This window comes from Takifugu rubripes, chromosome 1 (assembly GCF_901000725.2).
Source record: "Takifugu rubripes chromosome 1, fTakRub1.2, whole genome shotgun sequence".
Lineage (NCBI taxonomy): Eukaryota > Metazoa > Chordata > Actinopteri > Tetraodontiformes > Tetraodontidae > Takifugu > Takifugu rubripes.
The window spans coordinates 28,949,361-28,971,197 of NC_042285.1; the positions used below are offsets into that span (position 1 = coordinate 28,949,361).

At 53.7% G+C, this 21,837-nt stretch overlaps 3 protein-coding genes across 5 annotated transcripts in view; 1 reads left to right on the forward strand and 2 right to left on the reverse strand.

Moving 5' to 3' along the window:
* Window positions 1–2,795, reverse strand: part of tgfbr2l (transforming growth factor beta receptor-like) — a 14,351-nt gene extending 11,556 nt beyond the window's left edge. For all 3 annotated transcript variants that reach the window (XM_029851022.1, XM_029850986.1, XM_029850945.1), the window contains exon 1: window positions 2,408–2,795. Coding sequence is in view for 2 of the 3 variants with exons in the window: in XM_029850986.1 (XP_029706846.1) it covers window positions 2,408–2,462 (55 nt within the window). In the remaining variant the exon portion in view is untranslated. The remainder of the gene's footprint in view (window positions 1–2,407) is intronic.
* Window positions 2,796–2,970: 175 nt separating this feature from the next.
* Window positions 2,971–5,481, forward strand: LOC101062594 (alpha-aspartyl dipeptidase). The gene is made up of 9 exons (XM_029851191.1): window positions 2,971–3,204; window positions 3,299–3,387; window positions 3,479–3,553; window positions 3,625–3,704; window positions 4,361–4,534; window positions 4,882–4,941; window positions 5,008–5,090; window positions 5,165–5,262; window positions 5,357–5,481. The coding sequence occupies exons 1-8, from the start codon at window positions 3,110–3,112 to the stop codon at window positions 5,223–5,225; spliced, it is 717 nt and encodes a 238-aa protein (XP_029707051.1). The 5' UTR covers window positions 2,971–3,109; the 3' UTR covers window positions 5,226–5,262; window positions 5,357–5,481.
* On the reverse strand, window positions 5,479–21,507 carry itgav (integrin, alpha V). The gene is made up of 30 exons (XM_029850890.1): window positions 21,040–21,507; window positions 19,889–20,013; window positions 18,161–18,252; window positions 17,927–18,041; window positions 17,539–17,600; window positions 17,024–17,069; window positions 16,510–16,632; window positions 16,379–16,423; window positions 16,220–16,263; window positions 16,091–16,147; window positions 15,817–15,869; window positions 15,548–15,623; window positions 15,225–15,354; window positions 14,172–14,269; window positions 14,003–14,096; window positions 12,870–12,915; window positions 12,049–12,156; window positions 11,595–11,650; window positions 11,359–11,513; window positions 11,076–11,281; window positions 10,852–10,996; window positions 10,671–10,763; window positions 10,428–10,507; window positions 10,144–10,224; window positions 9,906–10,011; window positions 9,590–9,748; window positions 9,289–9,426; window positions 9,028–9,141; window positions 7,622–7,849; window positions 5,479–6,897 (listed from the first exon to the last, which is right to left on the reverse strand). The coding sequence occupies exons 1-30, from the start codon at window positions 21,204–21,206 to the stop codon at window positions 6,805–6,807; spliced, it is 3,135 nt and encodes a 1,044-aa protein (XP_029706750.1). The 5' UTR covers window positions 21,207–21,507; the 3' UTR covers window positions 5,479–6,804.
* Between the last annotated feature and the right edge of the window lie 330 nt (window positions 21,508–21,837).

The window sequence follows — 21,837 nt, forward strand, 5'->3', positions numbered from 1 at the left end:
TCCCTCCCTCTCCCTCTCTCCTCCTCTCTCCCCACTCCTCTCTCCCTCCTCTCTCCCCACTCCTCTCTCTCCCACCCTCCTCCTCTCTCTCCTCCCCCCCCCACTCCTCTCCCCCTCCCTCTCCCCCCTCTCTCTCTCCCACTCCTCTCTCACTCCTCTCTCTCTCTCTCCCACTCCTCCACTCCTCTCCTCCCTCCTCCCCTCTCCTCTCTCTCCCACTCCCCTCCCTCTCCCTCTCTCTCTCCTCCCCCACTCCTCTCCCCCTCCTCTCTCCCTCCTCTCTCCCCACTCCTCTCTCACTCCTCTCTCTCCCCACTCCTCTCCTCTCCCCCTCCTCTCTCTCCCACTCCCCTCCCTCTCCCTCCTCTCTCCCCACTCCTCTCTCACTCCTCTCTCTCTCTCCCCCCTCCTCTCTCTCTCCCCCACTCCTCTCCTCTCCCCCTCCTCTCTCCCTCCTCTCTCTCCCCCCTCCTCTCTCTTTCTCCCTCTCCTCTCTCCCTCTCTCTCCCACTCCTCTCCTCTCCCCTCCTCCTCTCTCTCCCACTCCCCCCCTCCTCCTCATCCTCTCTCCCTCCTCTCTCCCTCCCCACTCCTGCCTCTCACTCACTCCTCTCTCTCCCCCCCTCCTCTCTCTCTCTCCCCCCCCTCTCTACCTCCCCCCTCCTCTCTCCCGCCTACTCTCCCACTCACCTCGCTGCTCCCGCCCTCCTCTCTCTGTCTTCTACCCTCTCCCTCTCTCTCTCTCTCTCTCATCCACTCCTCTTCCTCTGCATCTTCCCCCTCCTCTCTCTCCCACTCCCGCTCTCCCTCTCTCCCCTCTCTCTTCCTCATCCCTCTAGCCTCTCAACCCCCCTCCTCTCTTCCCCCCTCCCTCCTCTCTCCCCCCTCCTTTCTCCCTCCTCTCTCCCCACTCCTCTCTCTCTCTCCCTCTCTCTCCCTCTCTCTCCCACTCCTCTCCTCTCCCCCCTCTCCTCTCCCTCCTCTCTCCCCACTCCTCTCTCACTCCTCTCTCTCCCCCCTCCTCTCTCTTTCTCCCTCTCCCTCTCCTCTCTCCCTCTCTCTCCCCTCCTCTCTCCCCTCCTCTCTCCTCCCTCTCCCTCCTCTCTCCCCCCTCCTCTCTCTCCCCCCTCCTCTCTCTCTCTCCCCCACTCCTCTCCCCCTCCTCTCTCCCTCCTCTCTCCCCTCCCTCTCCCTCCCTCTCTCCCCCACTCCTCTCCTCTCCCATCCCTCCCTCCTCTCTCCCTCCCTCCTCTCTCCCTCCTCCTCTCCCCACTCCTCTCTCACTCCTCTCTCTCCCCCCCTCCCTCTCTCTCTCTCCCCCCATTCCTCTCCTCTCCCCCCCTCTCTCCCTCCTCTCTCCCCACTCCTCTCTCTCCCCCCTCCTCTCTCTTTCTCCCTCTCCTCTCTCCCCTCTCTCTCCCACTCCTCTCCTCTCCCCCTCCTCTCTCTCCCACTCCTCTCCTCTCCTCTCCCCCTCCTCTCTCTCCCACTCCTCTCTCTCCCACTCCCCTCCCTCTCCCTCTCTCACTCCTCTCTCTCCCCCCTCCTCTCTCTTTCTCCCTCTCCCTCTCCTCTCTCCCTCTCTCTCCCTCCTCTCTCCCCTCCCTCTCTCCCACTCCTCTCCTCTCCCCCCCCTCCTCTCCTCTCTCCTCCCCCCCTCCTCTCCCCCCTCCTCCTCTCTCCTCCTCTCTCCCCACTCCTCTCTCATCTCCTCTCTCTCCCACTCCTCTCCTCTCCTCTCCCCCTCCTCTCTCTCCCACTCCCCTCCCTCTCCCTCCCTCTCTCCCCCACTCCTCTCCTCTCCCTCCCTCCTCTCTCCCCACTCCTCTCTCACTCCTCTCTCTCCCCCCCTCCTCTCTCTCTCTCCCCCACTCCTCTCCTCTCCCCCTCCTCTCTCCCTCCTCTCTCCCCACTCCTCTCTCCCCTCTCCTCTCTCCCTCTCATCTTCCGCTTCTCCCTCTCCTCTCTCCCTCTCTCTCCCACTCCTCTCCTCTCCCTCCCCTCCTCTCTCTCCCACTCCCCTCCCTCTCCCTCCCTCTCCTCTCCCTCCCTCCTCTCTCCCCACTCCTCTCTCACTCCTCTCTCTCCCCCCTCCTCTCTCTCTCTCCCCCACTCCTCTCCTCTCCCCCCTCCTCTCTCCCTCCTCTCTCCCTCCTCTCTCCCCACTCCTCTCTCTCCCCCCTCCTCTCTCTTTCTCCCTCTCCTCTCTCCCTCTCTCTCCCCCTCCTCTCTCTCCCACTCCTCTCTCTCCCACTCCCCTCCCTCTCCCTCCCTCTCCCTCTCTCTCCCCCCGCCCCTCTCTCTGTCTCTCTCACGCACGCTGGCGTCTTGTTGACTGTTGTCTAAACTTCTTCTTCCTTCTCTCTGTTTTCTTTCTCGCCATTTGGGTGAAACAACAGGGACTCACCCGCAGCCAGAACCGCAGCCATCCCGGCCCAGAGCGCCCAGCCCGGAGCCATCATCGGCCGAAACTCACGCTCTGTCCGCCCTCCGCCGTCGGAGAGTCACGCAGACAGAAAAAGTCCAGATGTTTTTCATCCAGATGTGGTTTAGCCCCGCCCCCCACTGCTCCTGTTTCTACCGAGGAGAGGGAGGGGGGAGGGGGGAGGGGGGAGAGGGAGGGAGAGAGGGAGAGAGAGAGAGAGAGAGAGGAGCGAAGGAGGAGAAGAAAGAAAGACAGAGGAGAGGTTGTAGTCAGGAAAGGTAAAATTAATTATGGTATGGTAATTATGGTAAAATATCGCCATCACGTGGACACAGCTGGAACTACAGCGGGACCTTCCGGTGGACGTTAGAAGGGCGCCCCCTGTAGGACACTGTCATTTAGTTTCAGTCAGGAACAACGTTCGTCACGCGGTTGGAAAATAACTGCTGCAGCAAATTGTGTGCGCGTGCATGTGTGTGCGTGGGCGTGCGTGACATCGCAGCCATTAGTTCAGAAATCTTGTAAATATTCGAGGAAAAGGCTACTTGTGTTATTTTGTCAGGATTGGACTTGTGTTATTTTGAAAGGATCGGACCGGAAGTCGCGTCATAGTTCCCGGCGTGGTACTTCCAGCAGGACTCTGGCCTCGGACTGTGGACTTGGCAGTCGGTGGTGGGTCCAGAAATGAAGAGGAGGCTTCTGCTGGTGTCCAACTCCACCCTGCATGGCAGCGGCTACCTGCAGCACTGCCAGCAGAACGTTGCCGAGTTCTTCGGACGGTGAGTTCAGAAGGTTCCTCAGACAGGTGACAGGTGAGTCTGAGGCCACGGAACCAGGTTCTGCACCAGACCTGATCTGTCATCTGTGTTGCAGAGATGTGAAAAGGGTTCTGTTTGTTCCGTACGCCCTCCACGACAGAGACGCCTACACCAAGACCGCCAGGGACGCGTTCCGGACTCTGGGTTTGTCCCGTCTGTTAGCGGTTAGCGGCTAAACCAGAGAAGCTCCTGAAAACACCTCGTCTGTCCCCTTCTGTCTCTCTGGCCCCTGCAGGGTACGAAGTGGACGGGATCCATGAGGCGCCGGACCCTGTTGAAGCTGTCCGCAGGGCTGAAGCCATTTTCATAGGTGAGGAACTGAAACTGAGGTGTCACATGACGGTCACCTGCATCCTGACAGATTCTACTTCCTGTTTGTAGGAGGAGGAAACACGTTCCGTCTCCTGAAGAGTCTCTATGACAACAAGCTGGTGTCAGAGATCAGGAGGAGAGTGTTGGAGGTCTCTCTCTCACACACACATGCACGCACACACTCTCTCTCTCTCTCTGTCACACACACACACACTCTCTCTCACACACACACTCAGACACTCTCTCACACGCACACACTCTCTCTCTCTCTCACACACACACACACTCAGACACTCTCTCTCTCTCTGTCACACACACACTCAGACACTCTCACACACACTCAGACACTCTCTCTCTCTCTGTCACACACACACTCAGACACTCTCTCACAGGCACACACACTCTCTCTCACACACACACTCAGACACTCTCTCACACGCACACACTCTCTCTCTCTCACACACACACACACTCAGACACTCTCTCTCTCTCACACACACACACTCAGACACTCTCTCTCTCTCACACACACACACTCAGACACTCTCTCTCTCTCACACACACACACTCAGACACTCTCTCACACGCACACACTCTCTCTCTCTCTCACACACACACACTCAGACACTCTCTCTCTCTCACACACACACACTCAGACACTCTCTCTCTCTCACACACACACTCAGACACTCTCTCTCTCTCACACACACACACACTCAGACACTCTCTCTCTCTCACACACACACACTCAGACACTCTCTCACATGCACACACACACACACACCGTTTTGTGCCCTGCGTCCAGGACGGCGCCCCCTACATGGGCTCCAGCGCAGGAAGCAACGTGGCCACCGTCAGCATCAACACCACCAACGACATGCCCATCGTCTACCCGCCATCCTTCGCCGCCATCGGCCTCGTCCCGTTCAACATCAACCCCCACTACCTGGACGCCGACCCCAACAGTCGCCACATGGGGGTGAGAGAAGAATCTTTACATTTGCAGCCTGTTTTCCACCAACGGGCGACTGGACTCAGATTGTGGCTGCAGTGACCTTTGAACCCGTCAAGCTTTATTAGGGAGATAAGAGGAAACGCTCCTGAGCCGCTGACTGATAAGTGACGTGTGGCTCCTGTGATTGGACCGTCAGGTTTGTGTCAGATAAGCCAGCCCTTGGCCTTAAGGAGGACCCTCAGCTCGGATCACTAAAGCTCATCTCTTAGTTCTCCGACAAAGTGAGAGGAAGTGACATCACAGGAAGCAGTGATGTTTGTGTTAGAACAGCAGCTCCCCCTGCTGGTCACTCACTCCATCTTGATGTGCAGGAGACCCGAGAACAGAGGATCACCCAGTACCACGAAGAACCCGACACTCCTTGCGTCCTGGTGAGATGCGCCTCAACACCTCTGACCTGTGAAACACCTGTGTGAAGGTTTGGAGTCTGTTTTCAGGGTCTGAGAGAAGGTTCCATGCTGCTGGTGGAGGGAAACAAAGCTACGCTGCTGGGCAGCACCAGGGCCAGGCTGTTCACACGGTAACACACACACGCACGGTAACACGCACACACACACACACCTCTGGAAGCGTGACGTGTGGTGGCCGTTTCAGAGGGAAACCCTCGGTGGAGTTTGACCCTGGCTGTGACCTCAGCTTCCTGCTCACCCAGTGACCAATAAGAGTGAAGCAGGACAGGAAGTGTCTCACCTGTATGTTCATTTTGATCCAGTCCAACATGCAACAAACAACTTCCTGTGTTGCCAGAGGTGTTCAGACATGAAGATGAGTTCGCTCTTCTTTCAGCGCTGGTCAGAGAGGCGGAGCCTTCCTGGATCACAAGTACCAGCAGAAACTGCAGCTTAATGAGGCCATTAATAAACCATTAATAAACCATTAACAAACCATTAATAAACCATTAAAACAAGTCAAAGAAATCTGATTTATTTAAGCTGGAATCATTTCACCAAATGTTACAGATCAGCTCATCAGGTGGCAAATGACAGAAAAGGTTGTGTGGACAGACAGATGAAAGGGTGGACGGAGACAGCAGGATGGACAGACAGAAAGACAGTGAGACGGGTGGACAATGTCAAAGGACAGACAGCAGGAGCGTGGACGCTGATGATCCCGGGAACAAACGTCGTCCTCAGACAGACGGGATAGTAGAACTAAACCAGTGACGTTAGCCTCACGCTAATGAGGCTAACGATGACAAATGGACGCTGTATCGTCTGTTGATGAAACCGTGGTGTCTGGGCTGGGGGGGGCGGGGCCAGCAGATAAATGATATATGTTACAAAACCAGATGTAAACAATGCAAACAAAGAAATTAGCAACATTTATTGTAACAACAGGAAGTCACTTAAAATAACCATGTTGCATTTTGATTATCCTGGCCCCTAATAGTTTAGCAATAACCCCTCAGTGCTCGCTAAGCTAAACAGCTGCTAATTGTTTGCATGCTACAACCTTAATTTGGCTGTAGTGACAAACAACGGTGGATATTAAAGTTAATGCAAAGACGCCAGTGGAAGATGAAAGCATGAGCTAACTGAAGAGTTCCCGCAGTGACTTTTAAAAACCCAATATGGGTAAATTCCTACCGTAGCAACTTTTTGTTTGAATACATTTACAAACTCGCGTCCACACTCGGACCGCCGCACAGACAATCGAAATTTTGTTGGTCACAACTGAAATCCAAAGGAAGCTAACACCAACGGAATGCAGATTAGCCTTTTGATCATGACAAAATGCTACCAGCTTGAGGCTAAAGCTAACACATTAAATAGTTCTGATTCATTAATGAGTGAGAAATACTTGCAATAAATGAAACCAATGCTAAGCTATGGCAAACAAGCGAGCATTAGCACAAAATGCTGACGTGTTCAGTACATATAAAATAATTTTAGTGATAACTCACCGAGAAATGGTTTCCAACTAACCAGGTAGTTGACCACATTATGCTAATATTTGCCAGTTACAGCAGATATTTTACATCCTACACCTGAATATGCTAACGTGCTCATGTAGCCAAATACAGTGTTGAAAGAGAGAAGCTAGAGCAGAAGTGACCACCAGCCTCCCAATAACTGGTCATACTGGTTTAACTGGTACAGACTGGTCAACCCACAGTACCCAGGGCTCATCCAAGGTTCAAAGGGAAAGTGCAACTTGAACGTGGGAGGGGATTCGTACTCGTGACTCTTCAGGCAGAAGTCTCTCAGTACCACTCCGAGCCAGCAGGGGGCGCTCTAAGCATCGGTGTTTCCATTCTCCTCTGGCTGCAGCTGCTCCTTCTCTGTGCAGTCCTCCTGGGGGGGGCGCACCCGCTTAAAGAAGCCCAGCTGGGGAGAGAAGAGGAGGCTGAGTGGAGGAGGTGGGGGGGTGGAGGTGGGGGGTGGAGGAGGAGGTGGAGGGTGGAGGAGGTGGGGGGTGGAGAATAAGGTGGAGGAGGAGGTGGGGGGTGGAGAATAAGGTGGAGGAGGTGGAGGAGGCGGGGGATGGAGGAGGAGGTGGAGGAGGAGGAGGCGGTGGAGGAGATGGGGGGTGGAGAATAAGGTGGAGGAGGAGGTGGGGGGTGGAGAATAAGGTGGAGGAGGTGGAGGAGGCGGGGGATGGAGGAGGAGGTGGGGGGGTGGAGAATAAGGTGGAGGAGGAGGTGGGGTGGAGAATAAGGTGGAGGAGGAGGTGGGGGGTGGAGGAGGTGGGGGGTGGAGAATAAGGTGGAGGAGGAGGTGGGGGGGTGGAGGAGGAGGTGGGGGGTGGAGGAGGTGGGGGGTGGAGAATAAGGTGGAGGAGGAGGTGGGGGGGTGGAGGAGGAGGTGGGGGGGTGGAGGAGGAGGTGGGGGGTGGAGGAGGAGGAGGAGGTGAAGAAGGTGGAGGAGGCGGAGGAGGTGGGGGATGGAGGAGGAGGTGAGGGGGGTGGAGGAGGAGGTGGAGAAGGTGGAGGAGGTGGAGGAGGCGGGGGGGTGGAGGAGGCGGGGGGGGTGGAGGAGGCGGGGGGGGTGGAGGAGGTGGGGGGGTGGAGGAGGCGGAGGAGGCGGGGGGGTGGAGGAGGCGGAGGTGTACCTTGTACATGATGAAGATGAGCAAGGCCAGCAGCAGCAGCCCGGCCAGAACCGCCAGGGCCACGACCCAGGCCGGGATGGGCCCGGGGGGCTCGGCCACCCAGACCACCGACAGGCTGACGGCGGTGCTGTTGGACGGCAGCTCCGCTGGGAGGTTCTTATACGGCATCTCGATGACGCTGAAGGAGGCCGCCGATCGGACCACATAGGATCGGTTCTGGTTCTCTGTCTGCAACCAACAGACGGACAAGTGTTGCATGATGGGTAAAACCATGAGAGAAGGGGGAGACTGGACGGCGTCATGATCACCTCCACGGTCAAATGATCACCGGATCCCCGATCCCCGGATCCCTAAACACCTGATCCCTGGATCCCTGATCACCGGATCCTTGCTCACCAGATCCCTGATCCCCGATCACCTGATCCCTAAACACCTGATCCCCGATCACCTGATCCCCGATCACCTGATCCCTAAACACCTGATCCCTGATCACCGGATCCTTGCTCACCGGATCCCTGATCCCCGATCACCTGATCCCCGGACACGTTAATAAACCACCGATACGTCTGACTGATCCGCTGAAGAAGCTGATACAAACATCAGGTCCCGCTGCCCTCACCTGTCCACTACTGTCCCTCACCTGTCCACTACCTGTCCCTCACCCGTCCATCAACTGTCCCTCACCTGTCCACTATCTGTCCCTCACCTGTCCACTACCTGTCCCTCACCTGTCCACTACCTGTCCCTCACCTGTCCACTATCTGTCCCTCACCTGTCCACTACCTGTCCACTATCTGTCCCTCACCTGTCCACTACTGTCCCTCACCTGTCCACTATCTGTCCCTCACCTGTCCATCAACTGTCCCTCACCTGTCCACTATCTGTCCCTCACCTGTCCACTACCTGTCCCTCACCTGTCCACTACCTGTCCCTCACCTGTCCATCAACTGTCCACTACCTGTCCCTCACCTGTCCACTACCTGTCCACTACCTGTCCCTCACCTGCCCACCTCTGTCCATCAACTGTCCCTCACCTGTCCACTACCTGTCCCTCACCTGTCCACTACCTGTCCACTACTGTCCACTACCTGTCCCTCACCTGTCCATCAACTGTCCACTACCTGTCCCTCACCTGTCCACTATCTGTCCCTCACCTGTCCACTACCTGTCCACTATCTGTCCCTCACCTGTCCACTACCTGTCCACTATCTGTCCCTCACCTGTCCACTATCTGTCCTCACCTGTCCACTACCTGTCCCTCACCTGTCCACTATCTGTCCCTCACCTGTCCACTACCTGTCCCTCACCTGTCCACTACCTGTCCCTCACCTGTCCACCCAGAACGTCCATGTGCACATTGTTGAGCTGTGGCACCCAAACCACCAAGCTCTCTCATCGGTTGTTACCCTGAGGAAGCTGTCCACAGCCAGGCGGGCGTAGATGAAGACGATGGCGTTCTTCCTCCTCTCCAGACGACCCACCTGACACCTGAGCCGCAGGCAGTCTGCTGTGCTGCAGTCCTGCTCACACACACACACAGACGCACAAGCACACACACACACACACACACACACACGTAATTGGCAACATTGTGTGTTTCCCTGCATGAAAACATCAAAGCAAATTTCCGGTCTGAAGGTGCTTCTCGTCTCTTCTTCTCTTCTCACCAGCGTCTGCAGGTCGTTCTGTCCCTCTCTGGACTCCAGGTCTCTCTTGCGAACATGGTTTCGGTTCCGTCCTTCAGTCTCTCGCTCTCTGGGTGGAACCACATCCCCACTGGTGTTCTTTGCTGGAGATAATGGGTTCTGACACCCACACACGCGCGCACACACACACGCGCACACACACACACACACACACACACACACACACACACACACACACACACACACACACACACACACACACACACCATGATCAGTGCTGGGTGTGTGACTGGAGGAGGTGCTGAGCGCTGCTGCTCCCCACCGACACTCGCAGCGGGTTGATCTCCACGTCGGTGGTGCAGTTGATGGGTCCTTCCGTCTCGTAGCTGGTGATGTAGAGCAGCGAGCCGTTCCTGAACTGGTGCGGCCACTCCACCTCCAGCGCCGCCTTACTGAACGTACTGGGCCCGTTGTTGAGGAGCTGGCAGCAAGAAAATGGGACCCCTGAGTCCAGCGGACTGCAATCACTTTGATCTACTCACTGGAGTAAACGAATAAACGACTGGAAGGGCCGGTTATTGTGGCTCCGCCCATCTTTCCTGTCAGCAGTCACATGACCACAGCTGCCGAGGCGTTACCTCATAGACGTGAACTATCTGTGGTCCGATGTCGTCTCCAACCACCGGAGGCTCTTTAGTCTTCCAGTTAGCAATGGGAAGGAACACCTGACCTGGAGATGATGTTCTGGGGGCCACACACACACACACACACACACACGCACACACACACACACACATTGAATCAGTAACTGAGATTGATCCTTCTATCAACAGTGCGTTGTGTGCGTTGTGTGTGTTTGTGTGTTGTGTCAGTTACCCTCTGATGGACACCTTGGCGAGGACGGCCAGCTGAGTGACGCTGGAAACTCGAGGACTGGTGTTGTTAAATTGGTTGGAGCTGAAAAAGAGTCCAAGGTCAAAGGTCAGACACGTTCAGCTCGTCCTTTTCTTTGTTCTTATTGAAAGACAAACATTTTTCTCGTTCTCGTTAATATTCAAGTAGACAAAATGAACTTTCACTCAGTAAGTTAACGAGACGCCACCAGCGGCCACCGGGTGGCGCTGCCGCCCCTGAAGGGACCTTGTTTGGGCGTTGCCTACCTGACGATCTGCAGGTCAAACTTGACGGTTGTGTCCTCCTCCGACAGCTGGTGCACACTGAAGCGCAGCTCTGCCAGCACCTGTCCAATCACAGCACAACAGGAAGAAGCCAGAGACCAATCAGGGAGCAGGAGGGGGGCAGAACGCAAAACCAGTCAAAAATGATTCAACACCGATCTGGTTCTTCTCAATTTTAAAAGGTCAAAAGAAAGGTGGTCTTCAGGGGGCCATGTTATCGCTGACCTTGGTCCCACCCTTCATGGGGTTTCCCAGGTCACACACCACCATCTTTGTCTGGTTCTCCTTCTTGTAAGCGCAGGATAACCTGCTGAGAGTCTGATCAAAACCAGAAGGTGGACGGCGTCAGTCGGGTTCAACTTCATCTGACTTGCACCAGAAACCGGACCCTCAGCCCCAACCCTACCTGGCTGCGGACCACACCGGTGAAGTCGGCCTGCTGTGGCGGGTAGACGTGGAGCTCGGCCTCGTAGGCGCCCTCTCCACGGTTCTCGGCGCTGACTTCCAGCGTCAGAGCGTTGTCGTCGCCCACGTAGATCTGTTCCCGATCACTAGGACACAAAGGGACATGGTTCATCTGGTGTCTTCCAGAAAGGAAGGACGGGAGTGCCTCTGCGTCTCAGGACGCACCTTCTGACCGCCAGCTTCAGGTCGGGTTTGCAGATGTTGTCGTCTCCACAGTCCAACAGGATGTGAGCCTGCTTGGTGACATTGGGGGGCGCGGCCGTGTCAATGATGGGCTTGAGTCCAGTCTTATCCGCGGCCTGCTGGTAGTCCAGTTGGTACTCCATCACCACGGAGATGGGCGTGATCTTATCTCGGAACTCACGGTCGTCCTGACATGGAGGGAGAACCCTTTAACCTGCTGCTGCTGTGAGAAGGCAGCTGAACCGGCTTCCAACCTGCTGCTCACCCTCAGGAAGACGAACTGCTCCTCACAGGACGGCGCTCTGCCATTGGACACAGCCATGTTTTTGGAGTACTGAAAGGTCCGACTGTGCAGGAACAGGACGCGCTTTGTGGCCTCCTTCTGCTTCAGACGGTCCAACACCAGCTCAATGTTGAAATCTGCGGAGCAGTCGGAGGAGAACAGGTCACCACACTGTCTGATGATGTCCAACACCGACCTGACGCCGCTCTCTGACTTACTGAGGGTGGCCGGAGCGCCACGACTGCTGGCCTTCAGACAGTACTTGACCTTAAAACTGGAACAACAATCAGCCAGAGCTCAGTGTGGATCAATGCAATCAATAATTCTCATTAGAAGGAGACATGTGCAAAGAACTGAAACACGGAAACAGACTATGTTGCCGGATCAGTGTTTCTCACGGGACTGGTGTCTATCTGTAGCGGCCACGGCCGCCGGGCAGCAGCTCAACAGTCAGCTGACGCTACCAACAGCATTGATGAGTTATATGCTGCACTTCCAGCTACGCTAATAGAGACGGGCTGATAGAACATACGTTAAAGCTGTTTTTCAGACTTGTGTGTCTAAGGATTCGTAGAAGAAGAAGCAGCGTGGCGCTGAAAAGCACCAGGACGCAAGCGCAGGAAATGGAACAAGAGCAGAGGAAGACACAGGAAACAGGAAGTGAGGCCTCACCAGGAAACAGTTATGCTGGTACCAGGAAGAGTGCAGGTCTTCTCCTCTGGGTTAATGATCTGAGGGGAGATGTCCAAGGAAGCATTCACACTGATGACGGGACGGGCTCTGTCAGGGGAGGAGAGGGGAGGAGGAGGTGGGAGGGGGAGGGGAAAGGAAGGGAGGAGAGGGGAGGAGAGAGGAGAGGGGATGGGAGGAGAAGAGGGGAGGAGAGAAGAGGGGAAGGAGGAGAGGGGAGGGGAGGAGAGGAGAGGAGGGGAGGGGAGGAGGAGGTGAGAGGGGAGGAGAGGAGAGGAGAGGAGAGGGGGAGGGGAGAGGAAGGGAGGGAGGAGGAGGGGAGGGGAGGGGAGGAGAGGGGGAAAGGAAGGGAGGAGAGGGGAGGAGAGAGGGGAGGGGGAGGAGAGGGGAGGAGGAGAGGAGAGGAGAGGGGAAGGGAGGGGGGGAGGGGAAGGGAGGAGAGGGGAGGAGAGGGGAGGGGAAAGGAAGGGAGGAGAGGAGAGGAGAGAGGGGAGGAGAGGAGAGGAGAGAGGGGAGGAGGAGAGGGGAGGGGAGGAGAGAGGAGAGGAGGAGAGGGGAGGGGGGAGGGGAGAGGAGGAGAGGAGAGGGGAGGGGGGAGGGGAGAGGAGGGAGAGGAGAGGGGAGAGGGGAGGGGAGGGGGGAGGGGGGAGGGGAGAGAGGCAAGAGAATAAACAATAATTTAGAGTGTTGTCAGCAGGAGAACGCACGAGTTCTTTGATATCAGAAGAGGCCCCAAGTCATTACACACACAGCAGGGGGGGGGGGGGGCATGTACACACACACACACACACACACAAAATTACCTGTACAAAACAGCTTTGTCAGCTCCAAACACCCCCACTATTAAATCTAAAAGACAGAAACAAACATCAGCACTTCACTTCACTCCATGTGTATCTGTGTGTGTGTGTATGTGTGTGTGGCCTTTGTTTCTGTTTGTGTCTGTATCGATGTTGTTGTGTTTTCTGTTGTGCGTGTGTTTATGTGTGAGTTGTGTGTTTCTGTGTGCGTGTGTTTCTGTGTGCGTGTGTGTTTCTGTGTGCGTGTGTGTTTCTGTGTGGTGTGTGTTTCTGTTTGTGTCTGTATCGATGTGTTTGTGTTTCTGTGTGCGTGTGTTTCTGTGTGTCGGTGGTGTTCTGTGTTGGTGTGTTCTGTGGGAGTGGTTCTGTGTGCGGTGTGTTTCTGTGTGCGTGTGTGTTTCTGTGTGCGGTGTGTTTCTGTGCGTAGTGTGGTTTCTGTGTGAGTGTGTGTTTATGTGTGCGTGTGTGTTTCTGTGTGCGTGTGTTTCTGTGTGCGTGTGTGTTTCTGTGTGCGTGTGTGTTTCTGTGTGCGTGTGTTTCTGTGTGCGTGTGTTTCTGTGTGTGTGTTTCTGTGTGCGTGTGTTTCTGTGTGCGTGTGTGTTTTTGTGTGCGTGTGTGTTTCTGTGTGCGTGTGTGTTTCTGTGTGCGTGTGTTTCTGTGTGCGTGTGTGTTTCTGTGTGCGTGTGTGTTTCTGTGTGCGTGTGTTTCTGTGTGCGTGTGTGTTTCTGTGTGCGTGTGTTTCTGTGTGCGTGTGTGTTTCTGTGTGCGTGTGTGTTTCTGTGTGCGTGTGTGTTTCTGTGTGCGTGTGTGTTTCTGTTTGTGTCTGTATCGATGTGTTTGTGTTTCTGTGTGCGTGTGTGTTTCTGTGTGCGTGTGTTTCTGTGTGCGTGTGTTTCTGTGTGCGTGTGTTTCTGTGTGCGTGTGTTTCTGTGTGCGTGTGTGTTTCTGTGTGCGTGTGTTTCTGTGTGCGTGTGTGTTTCTTGTGTGTTTCTGTGTGCGTGTGTTTCTGTGTGCGTGTGTTTCTGTGTGCGTGTGTGTTTCTGTGTGCGTGTGTGTTTCTGTGTGCGTGCGTGTTTCTGTGTGCGTGTGTTTCTGTGTGCGTGTGTTTCTGTGTGTTTCTGTGTGCGTGTGTGTACCTGGATATCCGTTCTGGTCGATGTCGGTGCTTCCACTCAGGGAGTAACCAAAGCTCGCAGGCATGTAGCTGGAGGCCCATTTGCCCTGCAGAACCTGCCAGATGTGTTGAGAGTTCCATCAGCAGGAGCTGACAGGAGCTTCATGGCTGCTGCCAACCGTCAGACTCACCTGTGAAGGGGTGGGGTCAGGTCCCTGAGCCCGGCCATTATGGATGTAGACTAAACCCTGATGCTGGGGGCCACCATAAGGAGCAGAGATGGCCACATCTGGAGGAGACAGAGGTAACAGGTCAGCACAGGTCAAGACCCAAACCACCTTCACACTGTAGCAGGAGAGGATGAAAAGAGCTGCTGGGGAGTGTGATGGACCAGCTCCTCTCCAGGTTAACTGGATCCATGTTCAGGATGATGTCTCTTCATATTGTCGCCTCGTCATGGAGTTGCAGACGGTTCTGGACTTGGAACAGTCCTCTCGTCCTGGACCTGGTCAGAACATGCTGATTTATCTATGGAACCAGAGGAACCAGATCAGCCAGTCAAGCTTCAGGCTGGACTCAAACGTCCTTCTTCGTTGCTCAGACCAAACTCAGGCGGTTGCCTTCAACTCTTCATGAACAGATCAACTAATGGCAGGTTGCTCCTGGACGCTCAACTTTCTATCCTCTAGTGTGCTTGTGAGGAATCTTGGAGTGACCTTTGACCTGTGCCCGACCTTTATCTCACAGATCTGCAGCAGAAACATCACAAAAATCCGATCAGGCTGACTCCGAACGCAGATGCTGCCAAGCTCCTCCAGCACTCGCCATTCCTGGCTGGACCCTTGGGATCCAGTGTTGGCTGAAGAATTCTGTCCGCACCTCCAGCTGATCCAAATACTGCTGCTAAATCTGGCTGTAACCAAGCACAGAGGTCACAGGACCCTCCTGGCTTCTCTTCACTGGCTCCTCTCCTGGCCTACGAGGTCCTCAGAGGCCAAGCTCCTGTCAGGAGACGGTGAAAGCACCGGATCGTCCCGGTGGACCGCTCTGATATGATGCATCTCTTCCTCTCCTCATTTACCCAGAAAGGCCCCCTTATGAGCCTGGTCCTGCTCAAGGTTTCTTCCTGTTAAAGTGGGTTTTTCCTGTTGCCTGATCAAGAGTCAGGCTCTTTTTAAAAATAGCAGACAGACAAACCAGACAGAGGAAATCATCTGTCATCCGGTGTGTGTGTTCTCTCATACCGTTGTACCCATCCATGTCCAGGTCTGCCAGTGCTGCGATGGCAGAACCGTATCTGGCATAAACCTCTGACCCTGTGAGCATCTGTGGGGGCTGAAAAGAAAATCCACCTCGCCCCAGGTACACCGACACCTGGAGAACAACAGCAAGTCAGCAGAAGTAGTGTGTCCACCGAGATCGAGCATCCGAACTGTAGCCGCGATCGCTCATGCTGCTCTGCACCCGAAAATCCTCTTAATAAGCACAGATGAGACTTTTGTTGGGACGGAGCCACAGGGTGGCGGTTTGAATCCAGAGGAAACTTCAGTGGACATGTTTTACCCACCTGTCCCACCTCCCTCAGTTTTCCATCAGATCCTCTATCCATGAAGAGTGGAGCGCCAACCAGCAGATCCACCAACCTAACACACACACACGGGACAAATTCGCTCGACACACCTCAGACCAACAGATCATCTTACAGGACAATCTTCTGAGACGCAAGACAATCGGGCATTTGCCGTCCTTGGGGAGGACGGGCGGAAAATCAGCACAAAGCAAGATCATAGTTCTGTGTGGACACCACTTGGTCCTACAGAGAAAAGACCAACTCACCCATCGTTATTAACGTCAGAAGCAGCTACAGAGTGTCCGAAGTAAGCAGCCATCTATGAAACAGGAACAGATTCAATCACACAACTTTATCGATACGTCCAGAGTGACAGCAGACACTGAACCACCCACTGACTGAACCAAACAGTCCATCTGAAAACACACCAGTAAGGAGTCAGAAATCCTGTGGAAGACATTGATGGAGGTGCCGTGTGTGTGTGTGTGTGTGTGTGTGTTCACAGCATACACATGTGACATCAGAGAACCTGCAGCTCACCTGGGTACCTGTGAAATTCACCATGGACTCCATGTTGAGAGCATTGAAGATGTTCACCTACAAGATGAAGGCAGGTTTATCAGTAAAAGAGAGAATAAGAGTGTGTGAGTGTGTGAGAGAGAGACTCACATATCCCAGTGCCTTCTCTCCACGAGGGACTCCAGCCACATAATCTGTGAAGAAGCCTCATCAGCTAATGATCTATCATGTTGTCTCAATCATCAAAACATTGATTTGTGTCCCAGCCAATCAGAGCTCAGATTGCTGTGAGGTCCCAGACAGTCTTACCCTCTTTTCCATCTCGATTGAAGTCTCCAACGGTCACAGAGTATCCTGGTGACATCACAGGAGGAACGTTTGTGTTTCTGACTGTCAGCAGTCAGTGATTAGCATAACAGCTTGATTCAAAGTTTGGTTACCAAGGTAACTGTCATCATAATTAGCCCCAGCTGACTTCGTCGCTTGTGTGTTTCCATATGGAGTGATGAAATTTCCATCAAAGCGGTTAAAAATTTCAGAGATACTGTCTGAAATCAGCTGACCTGGAGAGAGAAGAAGAGAACTTCCAGCTGGAGAACGACCAGGAGCCTCAACCAGAACACACACATCTCTGGATCTGTGTGTGTGTGTGTGTGTGTGTGTGTGTGTGTGTGTAAGACAGTGAGTGAGTGAGTGAGTGAGGTCTGTGTTGACATTGACAACAACATTGGCAACATTGAAAGAATAATTACATTCTCTCTCACACCCACACACACACACCAACACACACTCACACACACCAACACACACTCACACTCACCCACCCAGACACACCCACACATTCACCCACACACACTCACTCACCCACCCACCCACTCACTCACACACCCACACACACACACACTCACTCACTCACTCACCCACCCACACACACACACACACACACACACTCACCCTGCCAGTAGAAACTTCCTGGTCCTCCCACCAGCACTCTGTTATTCTAAAGAAAAGATTTTTTTTATTGAAAACACTGAAAATAACACTCTCACATGTATCTTTGTATTTCTATGTCTGTGAGGACTATTCAGACTCAGATCCTTTATTTGTCCCACACGGGGAAATTTATGGCGCAACCACAGCAAAAGCACGCAGAAAACATAAAATTAAATTGAGATAGAATAGAGACTATACCAAAGGATGTATATATAGAATAATCCAGATAAATGGATACTCAACCCCTGTGTACCTGCACATAGTACAGAGGGTGTGTACAATTACACAACAGAATATATAATATTCAGTCTGTGCTATCAGCAGCCAGCACACCATCATAACCAACCCCTAAACCTGTGCCCACGTTGCTGGTAGAATGAGTCTTTTAGTAGTTATTATGCAGCAAGTACAACACACACTCTCTCTCTGTCTCACACACACACACACGGGGGGGGGGGCTGGAGCTGCTGACCCACCTTCAGGAAGTCCACGCTGAAGCCAGCCTGGCAGAATCCCTGTCCCTCTGGTGAGTTGGCCCCTGAAAACCAACCCAATAATTGATCAGATGAAGAGGCAGCAGCTGAAGGTCAAGGTGAAGGTCACATGGCAGCTGATTATTATGGATTATGTACACAATGAGTGTATGTCAACACATTCTTGTATCATTTCAGCTCCTTGATGATCACTTTAGAACAGTGTGAGGAGATCGAGGCGAGTTCTCTCAGCTCGGGTCACGTTCCAGCGCTAAAGCTCCACAATTAGCAGCGGTCTCAGGTCAGAAACCTTGGAGGAGTGTGGGAACACCTGCTGGATCGACTGGATCACAGGTTCAATTCATCAGTCAGACGGAATCACAAATCACACCTGATCTGCAGGGCGAGTACTCAACCACCCTGGACCCTTTCTTCAGGAAACACGTCCCAACCGGCTCCCGCTCAGAAACACCAAAGGTAGACCATTGATAGAGAGGAGCACAGGCCTGAAACACACACACACACACACACACACACGCGCACACACACGCACGCACACACACACACACACAGAGTCAAGGTCATGACATCTTTCACCATCATCAGAGTAAATGTGGGACGGTACCAGGATGTGTTCTCCATCAGATCGGACTGAAGCTCCGAACCACTGCCTGGATTTAAACTCCATCTTGGCTCCTTCTTTGTTGGTCCTGTCACCTGAAACCCAGGACGGCCTCGTTGGGTTTTGGTTTATGATGCCGACACAATCGAGAATCTAATAATTATTATTTTGATCATTAGAATCAAGGACCACCTTCTGGACCTGGTCCTCACTGCGTAGCCACAGACACTCACTCTCTCTCTCTCTCACACACACACACATAAAGAGACATAGATAGACACACACACACACATAAAGAGACATAGATAGACACACACACACACATAAAGAGACATAGACACACACACACACAGCATTCCAGTAAATTCTAGTAAATTCTAGTCTGTGGGCCAACTTTAGTTAGCAATGAGGTCAACAACAAAGACTTCAATTGTGGAACACTAACTCACACACGCACACACACACTCACTCACACAAACACTCATTCGCTCACACACACACACACACACACACTCACACACACACACACTCACTCGCTCACACACACACACACACACACACACACACACACACACACACGAGGTGTGGCCTGACTGTGATGTCAGCTGCTGAGACATAAACAGTCTGAGTTTCCTTTTATGGTCCGACCAGGCAGCACGAAGGCTGAAACAGTCCACCACAACAGCTGGAAACCATCTGAACTTCCTCCAACATGATGGATCAACATTAAACATGGAGGACAAGCAGAAGCTCTGCTCAGAGGTTGTTCTTCCCCAGCGGAGTCAGACAGCTGAGAAACAGTCAGCACAGTTACACAACGGGTCTGGGTTTCTTCATTCAGAATCAGGTCTGAACGTGAACCTGGATCAGACACTGAAACCAGTCCACAACCACAGCAGACGAACGTGCCTTTACTGAGCAGAAGGTGCCCACGCTCCCTTCAGCCCAAGGTCTTTAGGGCCACTTGGTTTTATGGGATTCCGAACATTTCGGACTGTGTCTGATGGCAATAACTGATTGATTAAGTTAGCTACAGGCTAACGTGGGTCATTGCTGCTTTAACAGATGTGGGAAAGCCTGGTGGCATCCACACGTCTGCTGCTGCTCCCTTTCTTCAACATGTCCTGACTCGACCTTCACAGTGCTAACGTGTCAGCCCCCACCCCCCCGCGGCTCCTGCCCCGTACTAACATTCAACCAGCACCTCAGCAGCAACTTTTATTGTAACTTCCACAGACAAGCTCCAGGGAACTTCAGCAAAGAACAGGAACTGGTCCCAGTAACACCACTGCTGAGGGCTGCTGGTCCCAGTTCTGGTTAAAGGAGACATTGATGAATAATTTGTTTCTAAAGAGTCAATCAAATGTCCATGTCATAAAAGTCGGAGACAGAAAGGGCTCAGAAGAGCCTGAGCTAGCGCGCCCACCGACCTGGACCCGATTCCCCCAGAACCTCACAGTTGTGCTGCTGGCACACACACACTCACTCAGCAGGACCAGAGGCACAAGAACTCAGCTAAGACGCAACCATTTATGCTCAAGGCGCTCCATGTCTGCATGACATCATCAGCTTCAGCTGCATCTGCACCAACATCTGGCTCTTTCCTGAAGAACTGATCTGGATGCTGGATCTGGATGGCTCCTGCAGGGCTCCACTCATCCCGACCTTCAACAACAGCTACAACATGGAGCTGTGAGCATCCACATGTCCAGAAGTTCTTCCCTTTCTTACCTGAGCTGTCAAACTCAATCTTCTGGCAGGTGGAGCCCCTCCAGGGACAGCTAAACACCGCTCCCCTCTCCACAATACCATCTGAGGAAGTGTTGGCCCGAGGAGCACCGATCAGAACATCTGAGCTGAGGAGACAAACAATCAGATCTGAGGATTTGAGCATCTCATCCAGGTTCCTCACTGAAACAGCCATTCCAGAAGATTATGGACACCTGGAAGAAGAGTGACCGTCGATACAGGAACAGCATCTCCAACAGTATATGCCCACACTGACACACACACACACACACACACACACACACACACACACACACACACCTGTTTTTGTAAGCGTTTACTGGGGAAGGTTTTCCAGTTCCAGCTGATAAACTAAACCCAAATCTGGTGCTTGTGTTGCTGCTATCAGAACATTTGCCATCAAGGCTCAGCAGTGAGGCAAACGTAGACCTTTGGGGGGGCATCAGGTGCTTTTAGCCCCCAGCACCATTGTGAGGGGCAACTCTGGCCCTGAGGGGACTGAAGCAAACACAGACGTCTTTGTTCCCCGATGAAACGGGATTAAGCATGGACCCGAGACTGGAGGACTAGAGGGCTCTGAAAGACCCGGCTCGGTTCCAGCCAGGAAACATGCTGGAGATTCTGAGTGGAGCAAACAGGAAACAACAGGCAGCAGACTTGACGGCGTTTCTGACATGAACCGATGTTCTGACACTGTCTGAACTGCGAATGAGTCGCTTTCCTGTCTAAAAAGATGACAGGAGGAATGACGGGACCACGCAAACACAGAGATATCTGCTATCTTTGCAAAGCGGCAGGAAACATGGGCCACCCCGGGAAGTTGGGCAGCCGGACCGCAGACGCGTTCTCATCAGGAAGAAGCTGAGCAGCAGCACCAAGTCAGCAACAGCTGGTCCATTCCACAGGGTTGGGGTGAAGGGGATTACTGGGACTTGGGTTCAACAGACAGCACACAAGGAAAAGTGGCCCTCGGCTGGTTGTCGTTAAAGCAGAGATATCCCGACAGATGTGACTAGAAAGATGCTCTTTAGTTCCGAAGGCACCGCTGCTCAGAAACAGGGCCGCCAGGGTTATAGTTAGGGTGACCTTAAGCCTTCAGCACCTGAGCTTCGTCACCTTTCATCACCTCTTACCTCTGCTTGTCCGCGGGGTGGAAGAAGTCCACTGAGAAGCCGAAATAGCTCCGCTCCGGTCCGGAGAACACGGACGGCTGTTCCACGTCCAGGTTAAAGGAGCCAGAGCGCTGGGCTAGAACCAAAACCAGAACCAGTAGGCCGACAACGGCCCGTCCTCTGTCCATGGCTGCTGGAAACCTCCACGGGTGGTTATCCGACAGGAACCCGAGCGGAGTGATGGCAGCGGGGTGGTGTTAGCTAACGAAGCGACCCGCCGTGAGTACCCGCCCACACAGACACTTCAGAGGGTCCAGACAGCAGCTCACTGCGCCCAAACGAAAGCAGCAACCTCGAATTAAATAACCCGCATTTCAGGCAGGACCAGGCGCCTCACAAACTGGACGGAGAGCCTGACGCGAGTCCGGTTCCGACAGCGATTCGTTGTCTTAATTTAGCGGAGACGCGAGGACAGTCCCTCACTGAGGCCAAGAGCGCGAGGCAGCCGCACTTCCGCCAACTACACCCTCTACTTCCGGTTTGCGCCTTTCAACAGTCGGGTCTGCTGGGAGAAAAGAGCCAGGACAAGAGCGAAGACCTCGACCCCTACCCCGACCCCTACCCCTACCCCAGGCTGAAAAGCTACCGTCGTAACGTCAAATATATACGTTCTTAAAATGCATGGTATTAAAGGAGTTTTTCTGTTTCTTCCAGTCCTGCTCAAGGTTACTTCCTGTTAAAGGGGAGTTGTTCCTTGCCACTGTTGCTTGTCTGGGGTCAGGCCCTGGGATTCTGGAAAGCGCCTTGAAACAATTTTGA

Coding starts and splice junctions, on each gene's coding strand:
- LOC101062594 (XM_029851191.1), top strand. CDS start 3,110: ATGAAGAGGAGGCTTCTGCTGGTGTCCAACTCCACCCTGCATGGCAGC. Junction 3,388..3,478: donor GGACGCGTTCCGGACTCTGG/GTTTGTCCCGTC, acceptor TGGCCCCTGCAG/GGTACGAAGTGGACGGGATC. Junction 3,705..4,360: donor TCAGGAGGAGAGTGTTGGAG/GTCTCTCTCTCA, acceptor CCCTGCGTCCAG/GACGGCGCCCCCTACATGGG.
- itgav (XM_029850890.1), bottom strand. CDS start 21,206: ATGGACAGAGGACGGGCCGTTGTCGGCCTACTGGTTCTGGTTTTGGTT. Junction 18,042..18,160: donor CTGATGGAGAACACATCCTG/GTACCGTCCCAC, acceptor TGTGTGTTTCAG/GCCTGTGCTCCTCTCTATCA. Junction 15,355..15,547: donor AACTGAGGGAGGTGGGACAG/GTGGGTAAAACA, acceptor GTTGTTCTCCAG/GTGTCGGTGTACCTGGGGCG.